At 47.4% G+C, this 12,418-nt stretch overlaps 1 protein-coding gene across 4 annotated transcripts in view; it reads right to left on the reverse strand.

Moving 5' to 3' along the window:
* Positions 1-12,418, reverse strand: part of Bcl6 (B cell leukemia/lymphoma 6) — a 23,817-nt gene continuing 11,399 nt past the window's right edge. For 2 of the 4 annotated variants that reach the window (NM_009744.4, NM_001348026.1), the window contains exons 4-10: positions 9,764-9,985; positions 7,196-8,170; positions 6,366-6,550; positions 4,857-5,024; positions 3,258-3,388; positions 3,011-3,148; positions 1-1,219 (exon numbers count right to left, since the gene is read on the reverse strand). In NM_009744.4, coding sequence (NP_033874.1) covers positions 1,076-1,219; positions 3,011-3,148; positions 3,258-3,388; positions 4,857-5,024; positions 6,366-6,550; positions 7,196-8,170; positions 9,764-9,985 — 1,963 coding nt within the window. In that variant the 3' untranslated portion in view covers positions 1-1,075. The remainder of the gene's footprint in view (positions 1,220-3,010; positions 3,149-3,257; positions 3,389-4,856; positions 5,025-6,365; positions 6,551-7,195; positions 8,171-9,763; positions 9,986-12,418) is intronic. The other 2 variants (XM_030248941.1, XM_030248940.1) reach the window with 1 other exon arrangement.

The following is a 12,418-nucleotide window of genomic DNA, read 5'->3' on the forward strand; positions in this document are numbered from 1 at the left end:
TCGACTTTTCAATGTTTTATTCTTATGTTTTGTACAGCTCTATTTTACAACGCACTAATGCAGTTTAGACACAGCCAAACCCTGTCTCCGGAGTAATTATAACGACAAGCATGACGCAGAATGTGGGAGGAGTCAAACATTCCCAAAGAGAGTTTAGTTAGTGACAACTTCAAGTCCCTGTGTCTGCCTACACTTCAAAAAGGGATGGCGCACACCCGTCCATCATTGAAAACTTCCGTGTAAAAAGGCACCGTGAGGACACATTACAGGTATGTACAAACTGAAAACTGGAACAAAAGTATACATTTCTCCTTCTGCAGCTTTTTTTTTTGTTCTTTTTGTTTTTAATACACACTTTGTAAATTTGTAAACCTTCACTTGCAAAAAAATACAAATACACGGAGGCATTTTAGACAAAATATTTTCTTACTTATACAGACGCAATACTTAAAATAGTCTCTTAAGTGCTCTTTCTCAATAAAGATTCTCAGATCCGTGTCTGCCTGCAGATACAAAATCGAGCCTTTAACACAGTTTTATATTTTCAATATATCTTTTTAGGTTTATATATTTATATTATATATATATATATTTATATATTTACAACTCTGCCATATATTCCTTCACCTTTGGTTAAAAAAATTAAAGCCTTCTCTTTGACAGCATACTGAAGTCTTGTCTTTTAAAACAATACACATTTACATACAAAAGAGACCTCTGTTCCCACACATCATTTACATTCCTCGGTTGCAACCTGTCAAGTCAGAACTTCTGCATTCTCCCCTACTTTGATATAGAAAATGAATTTGCTTTTTGCTGACAGGGTTTGCCTTACACATAGGAGAAGAAGCAATAGTATTTTCTTAATGTTTTATGGCAGTGTGGGAAGGGGAGCTGCCTTGGCTCCCGGTCCCGCAAACCCCACCCCCACCCCCACCCCAACTATGATTTGCACTAGTGGATGAGAGAGGCACTACATCATGGGATGACCTTTGTATAAAGTGTTACAGCATCCTTTGGGTAGATTCTGAGAAGGGGCTGGAGAGGAAAGGGCGAGGAACACTCCATGCTTCATTCAGCAGGCTTTGGGGAGCTCCGGAGGCAGGTCAGCGGCCGACACGCGGTATTGCACCTTGGTGTTGGTGATGGCGCCGTGCTTCTGGCGCAAATGAAGTCGCAGTTGGCTTTTGTGACGAAAGTGCAGGTTACACTTCTCACACTGAAGAGACAGCAGAAGCCAAGTGTTAGCTGTCATCCACTCGAGAAACGAGTCAGTGCTCAAAAGCCCAGAAGAGAGGCAACTCCGTGAGGGTTGGGTGCAGGCACCTCCTCCCTCTCAAAGGGCAGATTTAGAATCCATACAAATCTTGGCTTCCACTGGAGGTTAGGTATACACTGTGCAAATGCCCCAGCCTCCCCTTCAGCTCACGGGTCCCTCGGACTTAAGATGTCCTTCCCTGACTTAAATGCATGATTACAAGTCTTATCCAAAAGATAAGTTCAGATGCATAGACTGCCCCCATTAGAAACATTTCTGAATCTAAGATGAAATAATCCATCTCTTTCTAGCTCTCAGAGTTTCAGCCTTGCCTCACAACTGCCCTGGGGTACTGATGTCTTCATCATGTGGCTTTGAATACTTTGCATACTTTGAAGTACTTCTCAACCAAACTTGGTCATCTTCCCTGTGACCTAGCAGAATATACCTTCAGAAAACTGCAAAATCAATCCGATTGCAGCAGCACAAATGAACTAAATAGCATAAATCCATGGGGAGTCTTGAGTCTAGGAGATGGTTTTCTTTATTTCCAAATGGCATAAGTCCCCTGTACCTGTGTCACCCACTGCTGTGTATACTGGTCATATCATCTCTCAAGACTGGCTTTCCCTTCTGTACGGGATTGTGTCAATCAAATCCAAACAGCACTTTCAACTCTTACTGCCACTAAGACTAAAATTCTAGCAGTTCAGGATACAGCTATGTGCTTGAGAAACTCAAAGCACCGAATGAATTAGTTCCCTAAACATGGCCACCTTATGACATAGGCACTGTTTTCTAAATCGGTGTAGAGGTGAGGAAAGCAGAAAGCCCTCCGGGCAAAGATAGCGAATTTGTCAAGAAACAAAGGGCAAGTACAAAGCCCTTCATTCAAAGCTTTAGAAGCAAGTCAACGAAAGAAGGCACAGTTTGAACCTTGCCATCTGGGTGCCCGTGAACCATTCCATGATTCGCTCTTGTGCCCTGCCAGCACCTGAAGTGCTGCCATTGGTGCGTCAAAGCGTCCTTATATGATTCGCAAAGGCATGGCTGCCCTCCAATTAGATTTTATTTACATCCTGTTCTTAGCAGTGCTAGACGTGCAGGCACCTGCTCTTTCTTTTGAATTTATCCTTATTGACACCCATGTATTCTAATCTATATCTATGCCACACGCATGCAGGTACCTGGGGAGGCCACAAGAGGGAGCTGAATCCCCTAAACTGGGCTTAAAGTGGTTGTGAACCACTCAATTCAAGTGCTGGCAACTGGACACTCCTCTACAACCGCAAGTGCTCTTAACTGCTTAACCACCCCCTAGTCCCGGCCATCTCATTCTTGAAACAGTATTTTTTAATATATTGGCTCTGTTTTTTTTTTCTTTGTCATATTTCTCTGGTTGCTCTACTCCTAAGCTTCCTTTAACACCTTCACTGCTCCTACATACATATCTAGTGTGGAGGTATGCTGGAGATGCTCAGAAAACATCTGTGGAATGAATGACTAAGCCGATTCTACGTTTCCTCTCCTAAAGCCCAGGACCAATGCCTCTGTGTCAGAGATGAACACACTGAGACCTGGGATTGGTGAAGACGGGAACTTGGACAATCAAGCAGGCCTAGATCTCCTGACCACTGGCCCATGTGTACACTAGAGGTTGGAGCAAGCAGCTCTGCTGTCCACTTGCTGTGTACCCCTCCCCCACTCCGCCCCCGCCCAGGTCACATGGCAGGAGCCACGGGGTTTACGTACATGGTAAGGTTTCTCTCCTGTGTGGATGCGCAGATGGCTCTTCAGAGTCTGAAGGTGCCGGAAGCGAGTGCCACAGATTTCACAGGGGTACGGCTTCTCTCCAGTGTGGATGAGCACGTGGGCACGGAGGTGGGCCACCTGAAGGGGAGCACAGCACAGCGTGAGAGGTGCTGCCTGCCTATGGCTGCCTGCCTATGGCCAGGTCTCCATTCCCCACAGGGTCCCTTCGCCATGCTACCCTGCTCACCTGAACAAACCTGGCCCCACAGGTTTCACATTTGTAGGGCTTTTCTCCAGAGTGAATTCGAGTGTGGGTCTTCAGGTTGGCTGGCCGATTGAACTGCGCTCCACAAATGTTACAGCGATAGGGTTTCTCACCTATTGATTGACAAGACGAATGAAAAAGGAAATCATCTCTAACCGGGGGCTCCAATGACTCTTAATTTCAAGGCAGTTACTTCCATACAAGGCCACGAATGCCTCCCTTCCCTACAGGGAGGGCAGTGGCTCTCAACTTCCTAACGCTGTGACCCCATTTGTGATTCCCCCCTCCTAATCACAAAATCATTTTTGTCGCTACTTCATAACTGTAATTTTGCTACTGTTAGGAATCGTACTGAATCATATTGCAAATATCTATGTTTTCTGATGCCCTTAGATGACCCCTGTAAAAAATAAAGTCATTCAACCCCCAAGGGGTCTCATCCCACTGGCTGAGAACCACTGATCTAGGTGCCTACCACACACGCCAACACACATTGCAAGGGACAAGGTCAAGACACAAGCAGTTGGGCATGGTGGGGTGGAAACTCTATACACAGGACACAGTGGGAGAAGGTTCAAGAAGTCTGGCCTGCAGAACCACCATTGTCATTAGGGTCACTGCCTCTGGGGCTTGGGCAAGACCCAGCCCTTCTCTGGACCTCGGTCTCCCTCTCTGAATGGGCAGGGCTGATTCAGACAACCTGGGATGATTCTTCTGGCTCTTGCCTTGGCCAGCCTGATGCAATATCCACTCACTCACCAGAGAGATAAAATCAGGCTGCTCTAGTCTCTCTCAGAACATAGTTTTCCGCTTGTGGCAACTACAGCTGTATTCCATTTGCTAGCAAGGCAGGGTGTGGGGCTGAGCAGAGGCCGGGCAGAGGAAACCAATCTACGGCTGAGCCTTCCACCATGGAAAGTTTTGGGGATAATGGGGCCACTGAAAGGTCTGAGAGCTAGTTAATGCTCACAACAAAGAGACTGTGAGACGAGTCCCCAGGAAAAGGAACGTTAAGTTGGTTGATAAGTCCTTGACACTGAAAGGCTTTTCTTTTTAGCTGGCTTTACCCAAACCTCAGTCCATGTTGCCTTTATCAGCATTAGTCTCTTCACTCAACCAGGGGGGACTAATGCTTCAAATCCCAGCAAAGGGGGAGAAGCAGGGCAAAGCCACAGAGGAAGCGAAAAGAATAAGGAAAGAGACAAGACAGGGTTAATCCTCTGGGTCAGTGGTTCGCAACCTTCCTCATGCTTTGAGCCTTTAAGACAGTTTCTCCTGTTGTGGTGGCCCTCAACCATAAGATTATACTCATGGCTAACCCATAACTGCAATTTTTCTACTGTTGTGAAACATGACCTAAATATCTGATATGTGGGATATCTGATATGTGTGACCCCCAAGAAAGGGTTGTTTGACACCCCCCCTCAAAGAGGTCAACACCCACAGCTCGAGGACTGCTGCCCTAGTTGAAGCCAGGGTGGGGCATTCATCCTGCCTCCCTCCAACCAAGTCCCCAGGTTTGTCCTAAGATCTATTGCCTGTAACCGATCACAGAGCCCTCGGCTTGGGACAAGGCCGTACCCGTGTGGACAGTCTTGTGGCTGGCGAGGTTGCCCTTGTAGCGGAAGGAGGCCTGGCAGCGATCACATTTGTATGGTTTGTCACTGTGCGTCTGCAGCGTGTGCCTCTTGAGCGAGGCCTCCTCAGAGAAACGGCAGTCACATTCGTTGCAGAAGAAGGTCCCATTCTCTGCAGGCACATGGAGGGATGCCTGGTTAGCATGAGGAGACAGGGCGGAGCCCGGACGCCTCCCGCCTCTGGAACTCTGCCAATGTCTCAGCAGAGCCTGGGCTCCTTCTCAACGTTTATGGGAACCCATAGGACCAGTAGGGACTTTTATTTTTCTTAGTTTTTTAGAGTCTCAGTCAGAAAAGAGCAAGACAGGAGACAGATTGAATCTTAAGGTAAACACGTTTCACTCCAGAGACTCTCCTTAGGGCCTCATGGCTTTGAGAAAGCCTTAGGTTTTCTTCTCTGGGAGCTCTTACAAACAGGTTCATAGTTCAACTTCTATTCATACACAGCAGTCCTGGGGCAAGACACTTGACGTCCCTAAGCCTCTCCCTGTCTCTGTCTCCAAAGCAAAGCTAATATGCCCTGTCCTGCCTACCCATAGAAACACACTATACATCAGAAAAGAATGACAGCCTCAAGAGCCATGAGACACAGTTCTAACCCTGTAAGTCCCTCCCAGAAGGAACTGAAGATGAAGACCCTACCACCATCTTTGTGCCTATCTAGATTTCACGTCTTCAAAGCCCACCTGTAACCCCAGGACACTAAAGGTGGCAGAAAGGCAAACAGAGGCCCAGTGACAGGAACTGGAATGCAGAATAAGAAAATCATCTGGGGACAGGCAGGCACAGTCCCTGTGCTCCCTGACTTGTAACCTAGGGCCAAATGGCTCACTGTAAGCCTCTTCTTTATTCTGCCATAATCTTCTGAGAATGGTATATCAGTGTAATTTAACCCTGAGTATGTATTTCCTGAGTCAGAAAAGACGGTAACTAGAGCTGAGTTAAGAGTGGGACTTTTCACCAGGTTAAGAACTGAGGGAGCCAATACTGACCATGTGGAGATGCTAATTAATAATTTCGTTCAACGAACTTAATTCAGCAGACATTTTCTAAGTACCTCTGCCATTCTAGGAGCCAACTGAGGCCCAGTGCGAGATGCATGAATGACTAAGGCCAGCTATTTCTTCACAGAGGACTGACAACCTACCAGGAAATGCTATCACACACCCAGTAGTTTGGGCACAGACAGGCTGAGAAAGCTCTGAGGGTTCCAGCCGTCCTGCAAGCTACCTCTGCTGGAGCGTGGTTATCCCAGTTCAACACCTAAACCCTGTTGGCTTGCTTGAATCAGCCCAGTTCCTGGGAGACAGAAAGGATAACTATTGCTGGAGACGGTAAGTGCCAGAGGCCTTCTAATCTGGGTCATGTCCCAGAGACAGCAGCACACACATGCCAGGGAACAGAGGGGCCTCTTTTCCGGGGCGTTCAGAGAGATGAGGAGAAAGAGACTCACCACAGCTAGAATCCGAATACTCTGACTGGGTTTCCCCCATCTCCTCCGGGAACGTGGGCCCAGCAGTATGGAGGCACATCTCTGTATGCTGTGGGGACTGAGAGCCGCAGGATGTGCACTTTGGGGGGTGCATGTAGAGTGGTGAGTGACTCTCACTGCTGCTTCGGGGGGAGCCTGCCAGGGACCTGTGGGCAGGAAAAAGGAGCCTCAGGACTCATCTGGGAAGAGTAGTCCACGTGGTGGCCATGCTAACCTCTCTCTGTGTGTCTCTCAGGCAAGCCCAGAGACCAGAACTGCCTTCTAGAGTTCTAAGACTCAGAGCCCAACAACAAATGCCCAACTTCCACTTCCAGACACAGTTGCTTCTCCTTAGGGCCTAAAGCCTTTCTCAGTCTTAAAAGATGGGTTCCCTGCTCCATCAAGACCACAGGAAGTGCCTCTAGGATTTGTGGAATATTTTTCTCCCACACAAGGGAATGATCTCCCCTGCTACAAAGAAAGAAAAAAAGAAAAAAGGAAAGAAAAGAAGGGAGAGAAAGAAAGAAGGGAGGGAAGGAGGGATGGAAGGAAGGAAGGAAGGAAGGAAGGAAGGAAGGAAGGAAGGAAGGAAGGAAAGAAGGAAGGAAGGAAGGAAAATGAAACAGAAATACAACTTCAGTGTAACATGGTCAGTTCTGACACAGGCTAACTCACTCTGGTGCTCATCCCCCTGAGCATTTCAGGCAGAAAACCAGAACAACCTTGCCCTCTGCATCCATCTGAAGCTATGAGGCCTTGGAACTGTGCTTGGGTAGCCCCTGACCTTAGACCCACAGGGCCTCTGAAATCACCTGTTCACGAGATTATTGAGCCGGCTGGCTTGGGGGATGGTAGAGTCCTCCCCACTGGCACTGAGCTTGGTCGGGGACTGGAGATCAAGGTTCGCGGGCTCCATAGGCGGCTGGCAAGCGGGCGGTGCAGGGTAGGCTCGAGGGGAGAGGCGACCCAGCTCTGCCTGCTCAGAGCCCTCGGGTTTGGCATTCTGATTGAGGCTGTTGAGAACGATGAACTTATACTTCTTCCAGTTGCAGGCTTTCGGGTCAGTGGGGCTCTTGGCTGGCGGAGAGCCAGAGGCCTGAAGGATGCAGGCGTTCTTGCTGCTGCAGGACTCTGTGGGTGAGTTGGGCTGGCAGTCGGATTTCTGGGGACTCTGGGGACTAACCAGACCCTTCCGGTTCAAGGGTGCATTGGGGGGCTCGAAATGCAGGGCAATCTCATCCTCCGAAGAAGGTCTCTCTTCTTCTTTGCTGGCTTTGTCACAGGGGAAGTATGGAGCATTCCGAGCAGAAGGGACAGCAGGCTTGGGGCCCTCAGGCACACTGTAGTGTATGTCACTCCGAGCCTCCTCTGGGACTGCCTCCTTGGGCGAGTAGATGTTGCTGTGACACAAACTGGGGGACACCTCCATGGCTGGCCTGCTATACTCATTAGGGACTTGCCTGGCACTGTCGCAGGGGAGGGCACGCTCCTTGGGAAAAGGGTTGGCCACAGGCATTCGGGGGGCATCTCGGAGCTCCTCATCAGAGAAGAGGAAGGTGCTGAGCGGGAGATGGCTGTACATGGGATAAGAGGCTGGTGGTGTTGACAGGCCACTGTACAGAGGAGGAGCAAAAGCTCTGCTCTCACACCCGGGAGTATTTCTCAGTGGCATATTGTTCTCCACGACCTCACGACCTCGGTAGGCCATGATGTCATGGGGCATCAGCATCCGGCTGTTCAGGAACTCTTCACGGGGAGGTTTAAGTGCAGGGGCCATTTCTGCTTCACTGTGGGGGATTAAAAAAAAAAAAAAGACCCAAAATTAGAACTGTTAAAACAGATGACCTTCCAGTGACACTGTTATAAAGCCACATCTGTGCTTGAGTCAGTGAGACTCGGGAGATGTGACTCTGGAGTCGGAAAACAGACTTATAGGACATTATACCCAGAAGTTAGCCAGCTGAGGCATGGCTGGGGAAACCGAGGAGAAAGAGCCACTCATATAACGTGTGTTTCATTGGATCTTGTAAATATGAGGCGCATATATATGCATGTCTTGGAAACTGTAAGTCTTCTGATTATATAGAATTATATGGGTTATGTAAAAATTATATGGGTTATGTAAACCTTTTAAAGCCCTTATCTCATTTCCCACATGCAAAACTCCTTCAAGGAAAAGCAGGTCATTTGATACAAAAGCTAGGAGGGAAGAATGCACACAATGGTGGCACTATACATTCAGAGTGTATCAACTAAAAGACCTGCCCCGTATGTTCAGCGGTTTTTCAGAGAGGTTGATGAAGATGAGCAGGCAGTGACCAGCACAAAAGCCCTGGTGATGGAGCAGCCTGGCCTGATTTGCAAAACCCAGCTCTGACCTGGAGCAAGTTGCTTAACTGCTCAGGGCGCAAGGCCCAGCCTGTGTAAAGTACTCCCAAATGACAGCAATGATGCACTTGCCGCCATTAGCACCCACTGGAGACAAAAACACTGGCTGCAAATACTTAAAGGAGTTGTGTGGGTGAAAAAGTAGGGCAGATCAACAAGCTCTCCACTAACAGGGCTGGCATCAGAAAGTAGCATTAACGGAGCCAGGCTTCACGAGGTGGTAAAGAGAGACTCTGCAGCTGCCCAAGGCAGTCCTATGGTTGTGACAATGTGAGTTCCTAGGTCCTGGACGTGGTCAAACATAGACTGGAAATCCCTTCTGCTAAGAAAGCAGGCAGCTAGCCCAAAGCTGCTGAGTCACGTGGTTCTGAAGAAGATAAGCCTCAAGTACCTGCTCCATTTACCAAGGCTCTTCAATTTCCCAACTCTCAGGATCTTGTCTTCTGATAATGACCGTGTCTCCTACCCCTTTGGGTGGAGGGTTTGACCCAGTCAACTCATTGCTATCCATGAAGTGTCCCCCCAAACATGAGCATGATGACTGAGATGAAGAACAAATTTCAACTCAACTGTAAACTCAAACAGCCTGGGCTTTAGTAGAGAACGGAGGCACATATAGAAATGGTTATAATAGAAGGCTGAAGGAGTCCTCACATATATAGACCAATGTTAGAAGTCAGGTTGGAAGGAAAAGCAAAAGGCTGCCCGCCAAACACAGATGAGCTGAGGATGTCAGCAAAAGGGCCATGGAAAAGGCTTCCAGTTTGGGCCTTACAGGGCAAGTGGGAAGAAGGACTAAAGGGAAATAAGGTGAGGATGGGGTGGGGGCACACGGGTCGTACATCTGGGCAGGAATGGTGTCTGCCTAGAGCATGTGAATAAAGAGAAGCAAGGGAGGTGCCACGTGGTGCGGAAGCTATCACAGCATGCATGATTTCTGATCTGGAACCATCCTTTCTGCATCCACAGCTTCCATCAATGTAGCAGCTCACCTGGCCTTGATGAACTTCCTGCATGTGTCGACAACATGCTCCATCTGCAGGTACATGGCTGTGGTCATCACCGCCATGATATTGCCTTCCCTCAGGTTGAGCCTAGATGTGTACATGAAGTCCAGGAGGATGCAAAACCCCTCAGGGCTGATTTCAGGATCTAGATTGATTACACTAAGGTTGCATTTCAACTGGTCAGTGAAGATACTGTAGAACAGGCCGCTGTAAAACAAGCAGAGTCGCCACTGTAGTGGTCACAAAGCATCCATATCTGTGTCTAATCTTCCCTGGGGCCCAGATCCCAAAGCTCTGTGGCACAAACGAATGACTTCTACACGTGGAAAGCCTAGCAGACTCCAGGAATTCCTGAAGCATTCTGCAAGTTTACATTAACCGGCATTCTCCCTAATCCTGCACAGCATGTGCCACCATATTCTACCTTTACACACGGAGAAACTGAGCTAGCAGAGTCTGAGAGAGAGGCTTGGGGCCACGGTGCTGTTTTTCTCTTGTCTAACTTAGCACTCATCTGCTCCTACTTCGTGTGTGTGGTACAGTATTTCCCTTGCTTTATCACAATAGCCTTAGTTTTTGAATCTCCTGCGTGAGGAGTGAGTTGAGGATGGACAATGGTGATGTATGCATATTTATACTCCACGGCCTTGCTCCAAGTCCAACAATACCAGAAAGTCAATTATTCCTAGAAAATTCAAGTCTAATCCCAAGCCATGCCTCCAGGTCATGTTGTCTAGTCAATTAGTATTAAAATGACTGTCATCACAAATCTCATTCTGGGTGGGTTGCCAGAAGCGATCCAAGGAAGTAGCCAAGGAAGAGCCTTTCGCAGGAAGTAGCTCTTCAGCTGTGGCTAATAACAGTCTTACCGTCTCTATGCCTTGGTTTCCTTATCTGCTAAGTAAAGGGATATTTGTGTATGTGCTTAATAGGGTTGTGGCAAGAACAAAAATCTATGTTGGGGTGCACACTGAGGCAGGTCATGATAACTACTGAACACTCGCTGTCACTTTATATCTCTATATCTCCGTGTTTTACATTTTCAATGCATCTTTATACTCACTGTCTGTCTGTCTGTCTCTGTCTCTTTTGTACTCTGCTGTCTCTGTCTCTGTCTGTCTCTGTGTCTCTGTCTCTTTGCTCCCCTCCTGTCTCTCTGTCTCTGGCTATGTCTCTGTGTGTGTGTGTGTGTGTGTGTGTGTGTGTGTGTGTGTGTGGTGTGTGTGGTGTGTGTGGTGTGTGTGGTGTGTGTGGTGTGTGTGGTGTGTGTGGTGTGTGTGGTGTGTGTGTGTGTGTGTGTGTGTGTGTGTGTGTGGTGTGTGTGTGTGGTGTGTGTGTGTGTGTGTGTGGTGTGTGTGTGTGTATGTGTGTGTATGTGGTGTGTGTGTGTGTGTAAATATACTATGTCATGTGAGTGGAGGTCAGAGGACAACTTGTGACAGGATGAGGTGGAGCCTCTGCTTCCACCATGTGGGTCCTGAGGTCACATCAGGTTTGGTGGCATGTGTCCTTACCCACTGAACCATCTCACCAGCCCTTCCCATTATTTTTTTTTAAATGCTATTATTAGACATTGGTTAAGCGCTCTAATTGCAACACAGAGCCCTACATCATTACACAGACATGTGCCTTGCTTTCATTATCTGCAGAATGGAGACATAGTGTCATACGCAATAGACAGCTAGTAGGAAGACCTTAGAAATGACTTAATATGCTACAGCACAGAAAACCTGAAATTCAGAAATATTTGAAGAATAAGCTGGCTTACTCACTCTATGCTTAAACCATGGAAATATAATTATAGTATAAATTAAGTACAATAGTCTGGTCATGTTGGTTTATACCTATCCTCCTAGCACTTGCGGTGAGAGGATCAGAATTTCAAGGCCAGCCTTAGCTAAGTATTATATCCAAGGCTAGTTTAATCTATATTAAACCCTGTCTCCAAAACTTTGTTTGAAAAAGATTTATTTATTGTTACATGTAAGTACACTGTAGCTGTCTTCAGACACACCAGAAGAGGGTGTCAGATCTCATTAAGGATGGTTGTGAGACACCATGTGGTTGCTGAATTTTGAACTCAGGACCTTCAGAAGAGCAGTCAGTGCTATTAACCACTGAGCCATCTCTCTAGCCCCCCCCCCAAAAAAAAAACTTTTGAGGGCAGTGGTGGCAAACACCTTTAATCCCAGCACCTGGGTGACAGATGCAGGTGAATCTCTGTGAGTTCAAGGCCAGCCTAAGTCTATGGATCAAGTTCCAGGACAGTCAGGGCTACACACAGAGAAACCATATCTTGAAAAACCTAAAAGCAATTTTTAAAAAATAAAATACAGTCATGGCATAAAAGGCCAAAAAGCTTTCAAGCTTGGTTAAACTATTTAGAAACTCTCATGTTTCATCCTTATTCCGGTTAACTGAAGATACTCTCACTGCTGGCCTCAAATGCACCTTGGCTTTGATAGCATAAGATTTCTTCACTCACTAGTCCTTCAGAACAGCAATGGTTTTCCAAAGGTATGTTCGTTCAATTGTTTCTGAGAGTCCACAATGGCAGGCCATTTGCTGAGATCTGGAGACTAAGGAAATGTCATCTCGGACATAGAGAATGGCCTATACATTTGTCTCACTGGCTGTCAA

The sequence above is a fragment of the Mus musculus genome, chromosome 16 (assembly GCF_000001635.26).
Source record: "Mus musculus strain C57BL/6J chromosome 16, GRCm38.p6 C57BL/6J".
NCBI classification, from domain to species: domain Eukaryota; kingdom Metazoa; phylum Chordata; class Mammalia; order Rodentia; family Muridae; genus Mus; species Mus musculus.